We start from the raw sequence: 18,210 nt of genomic DNA, 5'->3' as shown, positions 1-18,210 counted from the left end.
ACCCACCCACACACACCCTAAAAAAATCTAAATAAAATATTCTTCTCTGCAAAAGAAAACAACAAAAAAAAGAACAAATATATATGTATACTATTTACAACATGTAATTTTATACATAATGCTGTACAAAGCACACACGCTTGCCCATGCACACTTATGCACGCACACCAACATGCACGCACAGTTCAAATAAACAATCCAACTACCTGTACATGTGTCTTCGCACCTGAATAGGAGGATACGAGAGAGAGGTATTGACGTGTATGGCTTGACAGGAGGAAAAAAAAAAAAATTTGTCGTGTGTTTCCGTCGCGAGGACTGAAAAAGCGCACGTTAAGTACTGAATAGATTAATATTCAGAGTGTTAGAGACATACCGACGGTGTGTCATGACGTCATCTTTGCTTGATGAGCACAGGCGTACACGTGCATGACCACACACACGCACACACACTCATACAATACAAACACACGCACGCTAAAGCACTATTTACTTAGAGCTCATTAAATGCTGAACAGGGTCATCGCAGCCACTCTGCAAACACACACACACACACACACACACACACACACACACACATTTACACACAAGTCCGAACTACAGTGTTTTTTGGTCCTGTTGGGGATCTGTCGTCAATGTCAAACTACCAGTATTAGACCATTAAAACCATCCAAACCAGTGTGGTTTACAGTAAGTCTCTCCCCTCCGTACTCTCTGACTCTGTCTTTGTCTCAGAAAGCCAAGTCTGCCAGCCGCCTCTCCATCGCATATCCAAGCCACTGTACTCCAAAGTGCTCATGTCCACGGGTCCTGTTCGTTTGTCGCGGTGGTGAGACGCTCTTCTCTTGCAGCCACGGAGACGAGCTGCAGACTCTCGCTGCAACAAGGAGCCACAGTCCACATCTGGGAAACAGGTTGAATCTGACACGGATCAGACTTCTCCCCAGAACGAACCAGACTCCTCTTAAGTGCCAGTACTGCTGGGCTTTATCCAGTGGGCTAGCTCCTCCTCTTACAGGGGACAGATCAGTACGCAGAGCCTAAACTCTTGTCTCGGTCTCCGTCTGCCCCCTGCTCCGCTCTGGAGGACCATCCTGAAGGCCGTCAACTCCAGAGCTCAGGTCAGTATTTAGATTTCTCTCTAGCTGCCGGTGCTAGGACACGATGGCCAAGCCGTCTGCGCTGATCAGCTGGCCTGTGGTTGGTTCGTAGGTTCCGGCCAGGTAGAACAGGTCGTTTGCCGCGTTGCCCAGCTTGCGCTCGCGCATCAGGTGATCGTACTCTGCCCTGCTGACCACCTGGCAGCGATGGGAGATGGTCTGCACGTCATTCTCATCCTCGTGGCTCGACTGGTACAAGGCGTTCTACGGTAGAGTCGAGAACAATGGTTGACAAATCAACAGGATAATGTATGCGACAATCAAAACGTTGCATTTACAATTTTTCTTAATAAAAGCATCAAGCAGCAAGTTTTTGTTTGGTATTTCTATGGTGCTGTTTTCACTCCCACGCAAACTGTGGGTTTGAGTTTCTGCTGATTTTTTATGTTTTTTCAGCCTTGCTGGATGTTAATATTCATGCTAAGTACCCAGCTCTTTTTCTCTTTATTCCAAACAAAATCAAATATTGCCAATTGCCTGAAATGCAAAATGCATGATTTCCTGTGCAGCAGGAAAAAGGAAGTAGAAAGTAGGAAGGAGTGACCCGCCCTAGAATGAGTATTTAGAGCCAGTTTGATGATCTAAACGGAAGTACCACTCACATCAGATGAGAATAGAGAGTAAAAAGAAGCACACTGGTAATATATTTATATGAGGATGACGCAGACTGTTAACTTTGACCATTTTCCCGTTTTAGAAATTCTACTCGCACTCCTCGGGCTTTACCTTGCCATCGCGGTGTCGCTTCCCCAGGCGAGTCTCCTCCGGGTGGTAGAACCACTTGACCCTGACCACCATGCTGGAGCTCCACGACTCCCAGAGGCTCTCCACTCTGCCCACGTAGGGCAGCTGTGGCCGGCCAGGTGACAGGAACACAGCACAGTCCCCGACACGCACCGTCTCCTTGCCCCGCACAATGGCCTTGTAAAAAAGCTTGCGGGCTTTGCCCTTCAGACCTCTCCTCTGTCAGAGAGAGAGAGAATAAAATCAGCACCCTCAGTCAATTTATTCAGTGTGGACGGCTTATTTCACCACCAGCCTCATTTCAGAAATTAATTTGGGTTTTTGTTTGTTTTGCTAAACCCAGTCTACCACAATATAGGAGGATTTAATATGTTTTTCCATTTCGAATCCAAAAAAATGCTTCTCGCCAAAAAATATGGTAGTTCAATTTTTTTTTTTTCTTTTCTTCTTCTTCTTTTTTTAAGTGTTCAGTGCCAAACACCGACTGGGTTACGATTGAGTTACAAGAGCACATCGGTAATTCACTTTTAACCTGATGAGGCAATACCACTGAAACTCACCTATGAGTTGTGATAACAGTAACCATAACCTGGATAACACACCTACATTTGTGTTTCCCCTTCTGATTTGTTGGGGCATGTACACACTTAAAAAGGATGCAGTCGTGTTTATAAAGCAAACTGCATGGAAGCCGAGAGCGGCAGAGGTTGCTCAAGCCGTTTTGTTCTGTTATCTCAGGATCGTGACTTAATAATCAGGATAACAAACTCTGAGATTAACCACACCGAGTAAGGCTGATAGCGGTGCCAATGTGTGCAGAGCCTGAGTCAGAATAAGCAGTCGTTGCATTTACTGTATGTAATCAAGGTGTGACACAGCAGACACCGCCACAACAATCAGCCGCCTACTGAAGCTGTGACTTTAAGTAGGTTACAGACACCAAGACAATCGTAAAGTGTGATCATGAGAAAAAACTGTGTGTAATGTAATGGGATGTAGTAATGAGACATTACAGCTGTTCTGCAGCACAGTCTCAAAAAGAAGAAAGATTTGGGAAAAACAACAAATTCAGAGATTATTCAACAACAAAGAAAGAACATATTAAAATACAAATACAATCCAAATGTGTTCTTACCTGTGTGGGGTTGCCGGACCATTTCCACAGCTGGCGTCCAGGCAGCAGGGGAGCCATGTTGGGCAGAGGCTCAGGTGAAGACATCCTCTGCCTCTTAGCTGTTGCCGGGTCCTTGGAGGAAGGTTTCGGCTGCTGGCTCACAGGACTGTTTTGGCTCTGATGGTGGCTGTTAGGAACCCCGTCCTTCCTCTTTAGCTGGGTCTTAGCTGTGCTACTGTTAGCCACCATACTTCCTTTGGACATGAACTCCTTCCTGTCTTCTGCTCTGTCAGCCCTCACCTTTGACCCCGAGACGGCCATGCTGGCTTTAGCCACGTAGCCGTGAGCAGGGGCTGAGGCAGAGGCAGAGGGAGAGGAGTTGGAGGTGGTAGGGTCAGGGTTTAGGAGGTCAGAGGTCATGTTCTGCCTGTGCTTGTGTTTGTCCTGCTGGAGCAGTGCACGGCGCAGCAGCACAGAGGACGACTCTTCATCAGAGGAGTAGGAGGAATCGTTGTCGGAGGAGCAGAGGGACGAGGACGAGATGGAACCGGAAGAGGAAGAGGAAGAAGAAGATGACGTGAAGCAGACGGAGAGACGAGAGGGAAAACGACCACCGCGGTGAGGCGGGACTCCCGCACTACGTGCGTCAGCATCTTGACCTTCATCCTCATCATCCTCATCCAGCTCAGAGTAGGAGCTGGGGCAGTCGCTCGGGTAGTCCAAACTGTAATCCCCACCTTGGACTCCGAGACCAGCTGACAGAAGATCCTTTCTTAGAGGTGGAGCGCCCTTTAGAAGAGCCTCAGACCGGGCCCCAGCACCGTCTCTTTCCCCTCCTCCCTTCTTGCCATCCTTCACCAGGAGGGACGGGTGGATGTATCGTAGTGGTGCTCCTGCAGAGGCGAGGCTCTTTCCCACTCTCCCTCCGCTCCCTCCGAGTCGAAGCAAGGCCTTGCTGTTCTTTGTTTTAGGAGATGTCACTCCTTCATGGTCAAGCTTCACCAGGAACTGTTTCCTGTCCCGTTCGCTCACTGGCTTCCTGTTCCCAGCTGCCATTGCCATGGTGACAGCTGAGGAGGAAGAGGAGGACGAGGAGTCCCGGAGACCCATGGAAGCAACTGAGGTGACGGGTCGCCCGGCTCCGGAGCTTCCACCGCTTCCGAAGGTGGAGTATCCGTTGGCGATGCTACTGAATGAGTCGACTACAAAAGGAGAGCCAAAGATGCCTTTGATGGGGGTCGGAGTTGCAAGAGGGTGGGAGGCGGGCCGATGAAAAAAACCCAAGTCCCGCTCTCGTATTCTCCTCTGGGTCTTACGGGACGTCCCGTTGAAGAGGAAGAAGTCAACCGGCGGCCTCTTCCTAGGCACAGACCAGTTCAACAAGGAAGTGGTGCTTTTGGTTACAGTGTCTGTTACTGATGTCGGCGCGCTGGCGGTCTTAGGCACTGAGTGGATTTTCTTCGGTCTGCCAACTGAAAAAGGAGCCAGCAACAGAGAGGAGTTATAATCAATATGAAGTGACAGGTCTCAGGACCATACTGAGATTAATTGTAGAACTAAGAGCTTTGGGGAAACTTAATATCTTTATCTCCTTGATCTTCCCCTGGCCAGGTACATTTCGACACATACATTACTCACACTGCAACAAACCTGGTAAACCTGTCTCTCCCCCCCAAGCCCAACTGTCACCCTGACTTTGTGATCAGTTACATGTATGTTGCTTAACTTCAAAGAGCACACGGTTGACACTTCATTAAACCATAATTAATCATGTAGTCATATGGGAACAAATGACAGGCAGCAAACAAGGAAGTTTAATTTACGAGGCTTTCGGTTTATGCAACTCTGACTCAGAGGCATCTGATAATAATTGGTCGACAGGTGGAACTGTGAGCGAGTTGTTGTTTGTGGGAATTTTGGCCTGAAGAGTTCTGCGTCTGCGCGTATATGTAATGTATTAACTAGTTAGACCAGTGCGACACAGACAACACATCAAAGGAGTGATGTTCACTGGATTCCTCAGACAGGTCATAAACCAAAGATTGTGTAATAGCTGATAAAAAATGATTAAATGTTGTGTCCTCCCCCTCACCTGGTCGTTTCTCCTGGGGCCTCCCTGCTTGCTCCTCATTGGCTGGTTTTTCTGTAGGTGTATCTTTCTTCTCCTGCGTGGACCCTCGTCGACCGCGGCGACCGGGTGAGATCAGAAGGGCGGGAGAGGGTTCCGCACCTGACAGAGAAGAGTTGTTTAATGGTGGCATTCATTTATTCATTCATTCATTCATTCATTCCTTTGTTTAGCATGCACTACATTTACTACACACTCACAGCGGATCTGGTATCCGGGGGGCAGGAGTCTGATGTTTGCGAGGGAGATCCTTCCTCTGTCTCCGTCATCAAACTCCACCATCACACTGCCCTCCTTCTCCGCCTCACCCGGACCTCCTGAAGCACAGCACAGAGAGGAGGATATGAGCTGTGTGTGCGTGTGAATGTGCGTGCGTGCAAAGAGTGAGGTGGTCGGTGCATGTCGCGCACCTCGGTGGACATATCCGGGGTAAAGACAGCGAGAGCGCTCGCTCCAGTAGGCACAAACTCGCGTCCCTGCGGTCAGGATGGCCTCAGTCTGGGGCCGCACGTCTAACACCTGGAAAAAACAGAAAATAAACTGTGTAACTCTTGTGGAGTTTGAGTTAAAACGACCCACAGCTGCCACAATACTGCTGATTGTAATAAATACTAAGCTGAAACTCACAGCTTCCTGTAGCAGTTGCTCCAACGAGTAGATCCTGGGGCGATTCCCTCGTTCCCCCTCGATGACAACACTGAATCTAAAGAAGAAAAGCCAAAAGAAAAAGGAAAGAAAAGGAAATTAATAAAAAATAAAAATTGCTCAAAAACCAAAACCACCATTTCAATTTGTAAGTTATAATTTCATATTTACTCTCACAAACTTGCTGCGAGATTTCAAGGTTTTTGTCGTGAGTGCTCAGTTACTCTACAGGCAGCTGTGTTGGCTGCCACTGCTGTGTGTCTTGGCTTTGTAGTCGTCTAGACTTCTTGTTTGTCAAGATTCTCACAGCTGCCAGGCATTTAACTAGCGCTAAGCTAAGTTTTCAACTCTCTTGTAAATCAGACTTGGGTCTTGTCGCAATATGTCATTTTAGTACGGAACTAAAGATTTTGAGACAGCAGGTCCTGTGATTAATTGACAGCTTAAACAATGGTCATACGTGACATTTGCTGTGGGTGAAGTGCCTCATTTTCTGCTACAAAACCTAGTGGAAATCTCTGCGCTCTTTTATAGGTTTTGCATCTGTGCAGCGACAGCAGCGACAGCAGCGACAGCAGCGACAGCAGGGAAGCAGGGTCTTACATGTCGGGCAGGTCCAGAGTTTGGACGCAGGCGGCGTACAGCAGCTCGTCCTCCTTAGAGATCAGGATCTTCAGCCCGTCCACCAGCATCTCTTTGCTCAGCACACAGTTTGGCAGGGCTGCGGGGGGGGGGGGGGGGGGGGGGGGGGGTACATAATTTGTGAGTGTGGTGAATAATTGCTATGTGAAGTGATGAGGAGGGACAAAGAGGCAGAGGTCTGTGTGTGTGTGTGTGTGTGTGTGTGTGTGTGTGAAAAGGATCCAACACGATTTTAAAACTTGCATGTGTGTGTGTAATTATAAATGATGTGTCACTGTTTGTGCCTACCGGGTATTCGGCAAGGCATGTTGGGAGGAAGGTGGATCGACTTCTTCTCCTTTGCCTCCTCCTCCTCCTCCTCCTCTTCTTCCTCCTCTTCTTCCTCCTCCTCTTCCTCCTCCTCTCCCTCAGAGAAGCTGCTTTCCTCATCCAAGCGAAAGCCGTCATCAGCCGCAAAGCTCTGCAGGAGTCGGCTCACCGCGTGGCCCTTGGCCTGGGCGGGAAACAGGATGTGACATCAGTGGGCAGAAAAAGGCAGGACATGGCATCATTTCATTATGCGCCCAAACGAATCAGTGGTAAACGGGACCTGCAGGTGAGTGAATGTCTTTTCCAGTCTGATGTGACTGATGTGGTAAATCCATCAGTGAAAAGCAACCGCAGGCACCAACGCCTCTTGTAATGCGACACCTCAATTAAGTCTGCAGGATTTTTTTCCGCTCAGCTGTCATCGTTCACTCGAAGTTCAGAGGTCGCAGTCGGTAATAACTGCAGCTCTTGACCTGGTAAGACTTTAGCGTTTTGCTCAAGGACACTTCAGCAGGAAGCCTCAACCCTAATTTACATTCTCAGTTCAGACACACACACACACACACACACACACACACACACACACACACACACACACACACACACACACACACATCTCCAGACCGGTTTAAGCTAGTCTATCCAAAGATGATTGATGACAGAGGATGGAAAGTCAGCTCACCCAACAGGTTTCTGCTTGTATCTAAGCTTTCTAAAGAAAAGACCATAATATTCAATGCAAGAGAGATGTTGTGTGTGTGTTTGGGTGTGTGTGTGTGCGTGTGTGTGTTGTGGCTGTGTGTGGGTGTGTGTGGGTGTTGTGGGTGTGTGTGGGTGTGTGTGTGTGTGTTGTCTCTTGGAGTTTTCCACATCAGGAGACCATATATTTTAGTGACAGAAGTTTCGTCACCAGAGGGCATGGGTGATCATTTCCCTTTAGTGGTGGTGGTGTTGTGTGTGTGTGTGTGTGTGTGTGTGTGTGTGTGTGTGTGTGTGTGTGTGTGTGTGCGTGTGTGTGTTTGTGTATGTGCAGGAATGTATGGGTGTGTGTAAGGTTATGGCCAATGATTATCTTTATACTTCTGCGTTTGGTTTGGAGTTATGTGTTTTTGGACATTCCCTCACGATGACTCAAAGACTAAAGCAACCTCGGGGCATTTCTCATTAAAATGAATGCGGGTGTCTCGCCAACGGCTGCCTGCATGAATACAACGGGCCCAGTGGTGTGTTAGCACAGCAGGCACGCATGCAAACACGCACCTATAACAAGAGCAAATGGTATATTTGAAAAAGTACCAGATTTACAGCCATTGGTAGGTAATGTCAGCGTTAATCTGCAGGATTTTCAACCTTCCTGTCAGGGTGCGGCTCGCTTCAACGAGGAAGGAGTGAACGTGAGGCGAGGGCTTTTCCAAATTCCTCCCTGCTTCTCTCGTTCTCAGCACAAGGCCAAAGGGAGTAACCTTTCTCTGAGTCACCTTCCCTCCTTTTCTCACATTTCCAGTCACCCGCTGTCTGAACCGAAAACCTCTCCTGACCACTGTTGGGTTCGTTACACAGAAACCAGCGTGTCCCTCTCTGCTCATTAACTCATTTCAAAAGTAATGTAATTACCTTGCTTACAACTCTGTGGCAGCAGTAATATATTGTTACACTCTTTCCGTTACACTTGTAAAATTGGCAATTGCATTTCACCTTTTCCCGAATCAATTCCCGTTCCCGTGTGCTTCTGTGTGAATGAGCAGGAGACAGAAAATAGATCCTATCCCCTATAAAAGGATGTTGAACTTTGGAAGAGCATGTAGTTGCACAGCTTCCTGACGGTGACATCCACTTCAAATATCGTCCATTTTCTTCGCAAGTTAAGCTCCAATTGGCAGAATATGTGTGAATGATTTTATAACTTCAGAGCAGAAAAACAACTTCCTGAACGTGATCAACAGGGATCACGCTCAGGAAGTTGTAGAAGGTTTTTTTTTTAAAAAGTATAAAAAATGGGAAAGAAACACTGTATTTCAATGCTGTCTAGGTCCCATGATAATTCACAGACGTGCACAGGTGAAGCTGTTGAGAAGGAAATGCAAGATGCAAATACCAGTGATGAGGGTGTAACAGAGAGGTGATGGAGTAGTGCCATAAATCACTGCTGTCAGGGGGTAATTTACTTACTTAAACAGTTGTCGCTGGCAAAAGCAGAATATTGCTGTCTCACCGTAATGTTACATGTCACCAGCCGACACCGGTAATGTCTGGCAAGTGTAATGTCTCACCTTGCCCAGAATGCCCTGTCCTGCTGAGGTCTTCTTCACGGCTTCCTTGCTGCTCCTGTTTGCTTCTGTCAGAGCTCCGTGGTTCCCCCGGCCGTTCCCAAATCTGCAGCCCACAGATGACACGCCACAGCTGGGCAGAGATGCTCTTTTAGTCCCCTGGTGGTCTGGACGTCTCCTCTCTGAGCTGGCGAGGCTCGGCCTTCTCGGTGCTCTCCTGTGATCTATACTGGGCACGCCCCCCATGCCTGAGGTTGAAGGGATGTTACATGAATATGAAGTAATTTCATTTTCCATTTTCTTTTCCAGTTCTTGGAAGCCACATAACAGTTATCTGACAATAGTCTGAGCTTATTAGATTGCTCTAGATGAGTTAAATAAACAAAGACTCCCTCTAGTTTCTTGGCCGTCATATCAACACTACACGTCTGTTCCTCCGTGAACACATCACCCGCGCATAGTTTAAATTCAAGATTTGCTAGAAAGCACTTATAGTTGTACACAAATCACCCATAATACCCATAAACGAGTTAACACTGTCACTGTTGGGTGAAACCTGGCATGTCCAACCTGAAATCAGCCGTATCTTTAGCAAAACCAACAGTTTTTCCCCCTTTTGATTTCGAAAAGTAAAACAAATGTAGAGTTCAGTTACAGGTTTTATTTGACAGCAGCACACATGAAAAATACATATAAAAATCTCACCAGTTGGCCCTGGTCTCTTACTCCTGGCTTTCTGGTTTGTTTGGAGCTTGGAGGACTGTGAAGAAAAAGGTGCAATCCCGGCAGGGTTTGCAGGAGTTTCTTTAGAGGATGAGCCAATCTTGGTGTCACCGGCTCCATCTTCGCTGTCGTAGCTGCCGTCCTCCTCCTCCTCTGTGGAATCACAACATCAGTTTGATCCGTCAGAAAGCTTCAAGTGATATAAATGTAAGTACTGCTAACTAAAGCCACTTGACAGGATGTATTGACAGTGAGCCTTCAATATTCCTCCAGCATCTACAGTTCAGTTCAAAAGCCTGTGGCGGAACTCACATAATCGTAAACACAAAGACAGAGGAGCAAACAGAGAAGTGTTGGCAGTGGCTGCATGTTTGATCAAACTCTGATTAATTCCTGCTTTAATGACTGCACAATAATGCACTGCTTGTTCCTTAGCTGCAGTGACAGGAAGCAAATGTTGGCACACATGCACAGATGTAGCGCTGCATGCACGCGCACACACGCACACACACACGCACAGAGTGTTATTGGCAGCTGTGTGTCACTGACTGTGGGGGTCGTGTCGGGTGTCGACACATCTCTGACACACTTGTCACTTACATGGCGTTCTCGTCAACACTTTGCCCCAGCCACACACACACACACACACACACACACACACACACACACACACACATGTACGTACACACGTACACACATTAAATCACAACTTCTCCATGCCATCAAGGTCGTGAGGTCTGTCAGATTCTACCGTTCTCCTGAAGTTTTGTTCATTTCATATTCGACCTTCCTCTCCTGTGAGGCATTCGTTTAAAAGTCAGGAGCAGTGTCATTGTGTCTCCTCAACTCCAAGGCCTCCGAGGAGGGCATTTTCACGAGGCTGGGGAGGTGAGGAGGAGAGAGGGGAGGGCTGGGGTGTGACATTCTGACCGGGGCCAGAGCGGGCTCACGTTACCGTACGGCGTTGAGGGCAGGGGTGGCTGTGTTGCATGCCTGTGGCAAGTCGTTAACGGTTTTAACGGTGTGACAGACGAGCTGGGAAGTGAGAGGAGGCCCCCGATGACGGCAGACATCTCACTCTCAGACACTTGATGTGCACACACACACATGCACACAAACACACACACACAGACATACTCTCATACTCTCATAGTGAAATCTCACAATGTCTGGTCGATGCTCTTTCAGCCAAATCGACACTGCTTGACTCATAACTCACTGGAAACGTTCTTTTTCACAATAAATGAAAAATAAACGGCCTTTTGAATGTTCATCTTTGTTCTTTGCAGCCAAGTTCTCATCTGGAGGATCCTTGTTCGGCTTGAAATATCGAGAAAATGTGTGTGACCTGCACAGAAACTCACCGTGCTCTGAGCTCTCGCTGTCACTCTTCTCTTCCCTAACTTCCAGTTTCTCAGAGGCCCGGCCGTCCTTGTGATGAGCTCTGTTCAGGTCCACACCCATCAACACTTTGGGCTTCCGACCTCTCTTCCTCTTCATGGTCTGACCGGCTTCCCAATCCTGCCGAGGGTCTGATGGATCAACGGCAGGGGTAGAGTTTAGTTTTGCAGTGCAACCTATAGAACAAGTGAGTGTGTGAACTTTGTATGCTCCCTTTGCCCCCCCCCCACCTTTCCCTCCTTGTCTGCAGTGACTCTTGGGCGTCTCCGATGCTCCAGGGTCCCCTCTGCAGTGCAGCGTGCCTGCTGACGGTGCACCACGCTGGGCCGCAGCCTTCTGCTTCAGCTGGGTGACCCGCCTGGCCAGCCTGGAGCTCAGGGTGCTGGGCCGACCTCTGTGCTTACAGCAAGCTTTCATCTGTAGATGGGGAGCAGAACAGCTAATTATTGACTCATTTCTTTGCACTAATTGAAACATCCAGGAGAGAAGAGAAAAAAAACATTAGCAGCAGGAAGTGGTTGTCAGTGTGTGTGTGTGGATGAACCAGGAGAGACTGCAGAGGGACTGACCTGTGCAGCACTCAGGCTGTTGAATGCATGATTGGACATTTTCTTCCTGGCTTTTTCCTCCAGCAAATTCAGCCCAGCCCTGGAAAACATAAAAGCACAGCAGAGGCGCACTTAAATAAGATATTATCATACATAAAACGGATTACAGAATTAATCTGATCACACATTTCTTTTCTCTCGAGGATGATATTCTGTCTAACTCTGCCTCTCTCTGCTCTCTTCTCTCTAGTTTCACTTCCCTCTCTGTTGGGTTCATTCATTGTCTCACTCTCTTCCCACTCTTCTTCTCTTTCTCATAACTTTGATGAGGTAAGAGACAGGCTCTGTCGGCCGTCTGCGCAGTTTAACGGCAAACACAGAAATATTCAGCAACCGTGTGAATATGAAACTCTGCTGAATCACCACATGAAAGGATAAGAATTATCTGGTGTGAAGGAGAGAGGAGAAGAGACAGAGCGAGGCCGAGGGAGGAGGAGAATGGTTGAGGGGGGAGGGGAAAGAGACAGAGAAAGAGATGAAGCAGTCTCGGGGGAGTCTGTCCGTTGACCGGAGCTTCAGGGCTCAATCGATAAACACTAACCTCTATTGAACACTACTCCTCCCTTCCTCTCTCTCTCTTCCTCTCTCTCTTCATTGTATGCATGCTCTCTCACACCACAGGCAGCCAGCATGCACACACACACACACACACACACACACACACACACTCTGTTAGCAGCTATGTCTGAGGCAGGTGAATCCTATATTCCCACAGAGGGAAGGTTTGACTCTCAGCATCTCCACTCCCAGGAGAGGAGAGAGGAGAGAGGAGAGAGGAGGGAGGAGAGAGGAGAGAGGAGAGAGGAGAGAGGAGGGAGGAGGGAGGAGAGGGAAAAAAGGGAAGAGATCTATCTGTCTAAAAAAACCTGAAAGATTTGGACCACCTCTGTCTGTTGCAATCGCCCTGCCTGACCCTCTGAGCTTCTAAGCCTCTCAGTTTACACCATGTCACGTCCTAACCTACTGCACAGTCACTGTGAATGTGCACTTCTATACATACTAGATATTTCCCCAAAAAGTGTGTGTTCACTACTTGCATACTCATGGTTTGGGCTGCGGGGCCCTTTGTCCTAGTTAAGTGAAATCTCATGCAATGATATTTTAAACAGTCTGCCTCCAACTTTGTGGGAACATTTTGTTGGAAGTCCTTTTCCTACGGTGGCCCTATTGCCAAAATGTGACTTTAGAAGTTAAAACCACTGAATAACAAGTGCGTTCCAGCCATTTTCAGCACTTTTTAAACTTATTTTTTGCCTTATTTCTGATAGCAAGAGTGAGAGAGAGACAGGAAAGTCAGGGAGAGTGGATGATATGGTGCAAAGGGCCACGGGTTGGACTTGAACCCGGTTCTCAGAGAAAGCAGGTTGTTGTCCATATACAGTGCAAGTGTGTACCGAGAGTAATCGTTGGTTCACTTTCAAAAGGTTGTTACTCTCTCACTCTCACACCGTTTCATTTCACCGCACAACTCTCACGAGAAGATGAAAGTATAAACAGACGATGCAACGCTTGTTAATAACAACAGAAATGCTGCTCACGCACATCGTGTCCAGCTCTACTAATTAAACAAGTTCTGTGTGTGTGTGTGTGTGTGTGTGTGTGTGTGTGTGTGTGTGTGTGTGTGTGTGTGTGTGTGTGTTGCAACGGCATGTATGACTAAAGCCTTTCATTGTCATTTTCATTAGCGCCTTCTAATCATAGTAACCGTGACAAACCTCGAGTTTCACTAATCATTTTATCAAGGCGAGGGGTGCACATGCTAACAGAGGTGGGGCAGCATGAGAAAACACATTTATCATGATGAACGCTGAACACCGACTCTGTGAGTGTGTGTCTTCCAGCTTCGTGCGTATGTGCAGGAATGTGTGCGCGTGTAAAGTGTTAACTAATGCGTGGTTGTGTGTTGCAGCCGGTGAGGGTGGTGTTGAGTCGTTTATCACTGTAATAACTGTACATCACGACTTTGTCCAGCTGTATTAATGTATGCTGGAGGTTCACATTGAATCAGGACATAATCAATGCAAGTGATAAATATGATTAAAAGTGATTAATGATGATTAATGAAGGCCTCATCTCCATTACATTCTCGCATTTAAAATCACACCCAGCTTACAGCTTCCATCACATAACCCACCGCGTGTAAGTGTGTGTGTGTGTGTGTGTGTGTGTGTGTGTGTGTGAGCAGCTCCTTCCAGTGCCCAATCAAGCAAATCATCAGCTATAGAGCATTCGAATCAATTCAGCTGAAGAAGAACTTCTTGAAAATCAACCGTGCCTTTCACTAAAAACACAAACAGAAATCAGGATGAATGAGCGAGGCTTGCCAATCACGCTGATTATACTGACGCAATATCAGAGGACTGACCTGAGTCTTTTGGAACTCTCTGCAGCAGCTGGGCCGGGGGTGGACTTGCGCTTGCGGGGGCGACCGGGCCCCCGGCGGGCAGGGCTACGAGACGTCTCCTCTTTCCTGCAGAGAGGAACACAAGGAGGAGGAGGAGGAGGAAGATAGATAGAGAGAGAGAGAGAGAGAGAGAGAGATCAAAGACGCAGTCAGGACAGCAAGAGAAATCAGGAGGAAACTTGTATCGGCTACAGGTCAAACTGCATTAGGTATGAGCAGACAGCAAGTCCTGATAAATCAGGAGGATGCAGCATGACAGCAGAGCTGCGAATGTTGGAATGCACGATTCAATTTAGACAAAAAGAAGAGTGTGTGTGTGTGTGTGTGTGTGTGTGTGTGTGTTCTCTCTGCTCACTGGTGGTCGTGTTTCCTCTGTAGCTTGGCCAGTTCTCTCTGTTTCTCTTTGTAGCGGCGCTGTAGCTCAGCCAGCTGGACACGCATGGCCAGCTCCTCCCCTCCCATCGTCTCCATGGAGCCCTTCACTGGGCACACCTGACACACACACACACACACACACAGAGGAATTTGAATGCTGAAAACAAACTGAGTTCAACAGTCTTTGGACATATGAAGTCGCCAGCTTGTGTTTGTGCAGCTTGTTGATTAGATGGAGTTCTCACCAGTTTGATCCCTGAAGCGGCTCATTTTTTTGTTAACCGACAACATCCGCCCTTGAAGGCAAGGGTTTCTGGGAGATCGAACTGGTGCTCCGTGTTAAAATATTTACAAACATGACGATATGTAGGTGACTAGAACTTAAAGAACTTCAGTTCCAGTTAAAATAAAAAAATATTCTTTGCTAATAAAAATCACATTTTGTGAGAAATTTGCCTTTTTTCACAAAAGTGTCGGATTTAATCACATCACATAAAAATAAATAGTCTCATTTAAATTAAACGCTACACATTTTATTTGACCACTTATAAGCTAATGTTATTTGTCCAGTATTACACAGTGATGTACGCTGCAGTGGGTGCATATGGATGAGTTTGATGTCCATGTTTGCATCACTGAGGATAACCAACGGATGATTTGTGCTAATTTCTTACTTGGAATAAAATTGTCACATAAAAATCTGTAAATGTTTGTAAATGTCAGACAGCCTTCTCTCTGTAGCATGTTTTTTTTCTTCTTTTTTTGTTTAAGCTTAGTAAAAAAACAAATGAGGTGTGTGTCCATTGTTCAACACTCTCCTACATTTTCAGCCTGAATGATTTATGTTTGCATGCATAAAACAAAAATACACATTCGCTAAAACCTCACCGGCTCGTGGCGAGGCGTCCAGCTGCACTTCCTGCGCAGGTTGAGCCTTTTCCTGATTGGACACTGCTGGTCCACCCCCACGTCCACAGCCCCTCCCCCCATCTCCAGGGCACGGGCGGCCGCCAGCGTCGCCAGACTGTGGAGGTCAAAGGTCAGCATGTCCTCACCTGCACGGAGACGGATTGTTGTGGTTTAAGATTGGTGCATCAGAGCGGCTGACACCGTGTTATAAAACATGTTGCGCGCTGAGCGGATTTATTTCTGGAGCGATGAAACCATGCCTTGAAAAGTGGTGATATTTATGATATTAGCTGGGTAGTTTATTTGATGTATACTGGTGTTCATGCCTAATCGTACACAAACAACACAAACACACACACATGCACACATGTGGGGGAGTGCTAGAGAACGATCTCTACATCTGTCACCGTCATTAACTCTGTCATTGTCACAGCACCAGCAGATGAAACAGAATATTCATGAGACAGTGCACACACACACACACACGCATGTAAAAACACACACACAAACCTATGCAAATAAATCACACTCATTCTGAACACACACATTGTGCAACAACATTGACGGAGCTGCACAGACACGAGCATGAGTGTGTGTGAGGGAGAACTGGAGAGAGGGAGAACAACAGACAGGAGGAGGAGGAGGAGGAGGAGGAGGAGTGCAATGCAGTGAGATGAAGGGGGGAGGGGATGGGGAGTAAAGGGGAGGAGAAGCAATAAGAGGCAAAGTGTTTATTGAGCTATCTATTTATTCTCCTACATCTCCTCATTATGGACATGGACAGAATCCAATTTCCCCCTTCGAGGAGAGGAGAGGAGAGGAAAGCAGAGGAGAGGAGAGGAGATGAGATGAGAGGAGATGAGATGAGAGGAGAGGAGAGGAGAGGAGAGGAGAGGAGATGAGATGAGAGGAGATGAGAGGAGAGGAGAGGAGAGGAGAGGAGAGGAGAGGAGATGAGATGAGAGGAGATGAGATGAGATGAGAGGAGAGGAAAGCAGAGGAGAGGAGAGGAGAGGAGAGGAGAGGAGAGGAGAGGAGAGGAGAGGAGAGGAGAGGAGAGGAGAGCAGAGGAGAGGATCACTCTGTGCACTGGAGCTGCAAGGCGTATTCACTGACATCTGACATTATTAAAACCTGTGTGTGTGTGAGTGGGAGATGGAGACAGAAATGCGGTAAACAGAGGGAAGAGGGCAGGAAGAAAGGATGGAGTCTTCATCTGTGAAGCCAAGAGAAAAAACCAAAAAAAACCCCAAAAAAACAAGAGCATGAAGGAAAGAATAAACGGGTGTGAGAACGACAGGTAACTCCTCGGAGAGCGACAGGAGAGAGCGGAGGAGGAGGCTGAGAGATGCGGCTTTGTCCTGTCCTGGCTCGCAGAGGTCAGTGCCATCTCATCTGTCAGACCTCTGAGCCAATGGCACGCTCCGATTACACTGTCAGGATGACATCACCGCTGACATCACCACACCTAGTTTAGCATCCTGGAGGATGGCCACAATCGATAGACAGCCTCTGCCCACAGTGTACCACACACACACACACACACACACACACACACACTCATCTGTGCACAGTAATAACACTATACTGTGTCTCTAAAGGGGGTGAAGGGTGTAATAAGAGGCAGCACATGGGATTTGAACGAGAAAAACAAAAACAGTGGAGGAAAATTAAAAACTATTACAGTTGATGTGGGCCCAGTCATCATTAGAGTCCATTAAGGAAGTTTATTGAGCTGAAATTTCAATATAAAGGAAATGTGCAGGAGTAAAGGCAACAGTGACACAAACGTCTCCTCTGTCTACGTGTAAATAGAAGTAATGGTGTTAATTTATACTGCAGGGGAAAGTATCTCTTGATTCCTTAATCTGTAATTGCGATCTCCAGTGAACAGCTGAGATATCCTTCCGCGTCAAGGAGCAGCATAAATGCATCTGTCTGGGATCAGTTTCATCTCCCAAACACATTCACGATGACAAAAACGCCATCAGTGGTATTAATAACATTCCACACAGCGAGGCCGGAGCGGGTTTTAAATAAATGTGTTGCAATTTGGAGAACGTTTTCCACGCCACGACAGGACTTATTGATTTCACACCTATTACACATGCGAACCATGTGCGCGCACACATAAACAAATGCAAACTTGCACGCTTCGCATCACACACACACACACACAGACACACACACACACACATGCGTGCACACACACGTGCACAAGACAGCTGCAGAGCGACTTATGATTTTTACACTTATTAATTCCGTCAACAAGGCTTGCAGAGGCAGGATTTACACACAAGATTACATTGGTTTAATAATAAAAAAAGAAAAAAAAAGGAAAGAAGAAGAAGCGAGTGAGGGGGAAAAAAATAACAAAGAGGGAGGAGGAGGAGGAGAGGAGGGAGGAGGCGCAGGCAGGGAGCAGGCAGCCTGGTGGAGAGACACATAGACTCTGATGGAGGAGAGCAGGGATTCATCTGGGATTACTTAACAGCTTACACACACACACACCTCCGTGCACGCACACACACAAATACAGGCAAACATACTCACACAGATGCTGGCATAAATAAAAACACTTTCTCTCAGAGGGACGAGAGGAAAATAGGAGCGCTTACAGGAGAAGTGTTTTAAAGGAAAGGGTCTAATTAGCAAAGCAAGACGCCGGAGCCTGGGGGACACACTGGGCAGCGTGTGTGTGTGTGTGTGTGTGTGTGTGTGTGTGTGTGTGTGTGTGTGTGTGTGTGTGTGTCCTGGCTTGTGTCTGAAGCTCAGCTTGTT

The 18,210-nt window shown here is 47.3% G+C and overlaps 1 protein-coding gene across 2 annotated transcripts in view; it reads right to left on the bottom strand.

The window, feature by feature from the left end:
• Window positions 1–6: 6 nt before the first annotated feature.
• bahcc1b (BAH domain and coiled-coil containing 1b) overlaps window positions 7–18,210 on the bottom strand; it is a 63,228-nt gene continuing 45,024 nt past the window's right edge. For both annotated transcript variants that reach the window (XM_087180110.1, XM_023429260.2), the window contains exons 12-28: window positions 15,409–15,575; window positions 14,501–14,637; window positions 14,107–14,211; window positions 11,703–11,781; window positions 11,364–11,550; window positions 11,097–11,264; window positions 9,715–9,885; window positions 9,013–9,257; window positions 6,722–6,926; window positions 6,395–6,512; window positions 5,774–5,849; window positions 5,557–5,665; window positions 5,347–5,463; window positions 5,111–5,248; window positions 3,040–4,490; window positions 1,887–2,123; window positions 7–1,364 (exon numbers count right to left, since the gene is read on the bottom strand). In XM_087180110.1, the coding sequence (XP_087036236.1) occupies window positions 1,155–1,364; window positions 1,887–2,123; window positions 3,040–4,490; window positions 5,111–5,248; window positions 5,347–5,463; window positions 5,557–5,665; window positions 5,774–5,849; window positions 6,395–6,512; window positions 6,722–6,926; window positions 9,013–9,257; window positions 9,715–9,885; window positions 11,097–11,264; window positions 11,364–11,550; window positions 11,703–11,781; window positions 14,107–14,211; window positions 14,501–14,637; window positions 15,409–15,575 (3,920 nt within the window). In that variant the 3' untranslated portion in view covers window positions 7–1,154. The remainder of the gene's footprint in view (window positions 1,365–1,886; window positions 2,124–3,039; window positions 4,491–5,110; window positions 5,249–5,346; window positions 5,464–5,556; window positions 5,666–5,773; window positions 5,850–6,394; window positions 6,513–6,721; window positions 6,927–9,012; window positions 9,258–9,714; window positions 9,886–11,096; window positions 11,265–11,363; window positions 11,551–11,702; window positions 11,782–14,106; window positions 14,212–14,500; window positions 14,638–15,408; window positions 15,576–18,210) is intronic.

Source organism: Seriola lalandi, unplaced genomic scaffold (assembly GCF_002814215.2).
Source record: "Seriola lalandi dorsalis isolate HSWRI2012SDOR001 ecotype SW California unplaced genomic scaffold, Sedor1 jcf7180002054892, whole genome shotgun sequence".
Taxonomy (NCBI): domain Eukaryota; kingdom Metazoa; phylum Chordata; class Actinopteri; order Carangiformes; family Carangidae; genus Seriola; species Seriola lalandi.
The sequence above is the reverse complement of the archived record's forward strand: the minus strand, read 5'-3'. Positions and strand labels throughout refer to the sequence as shown.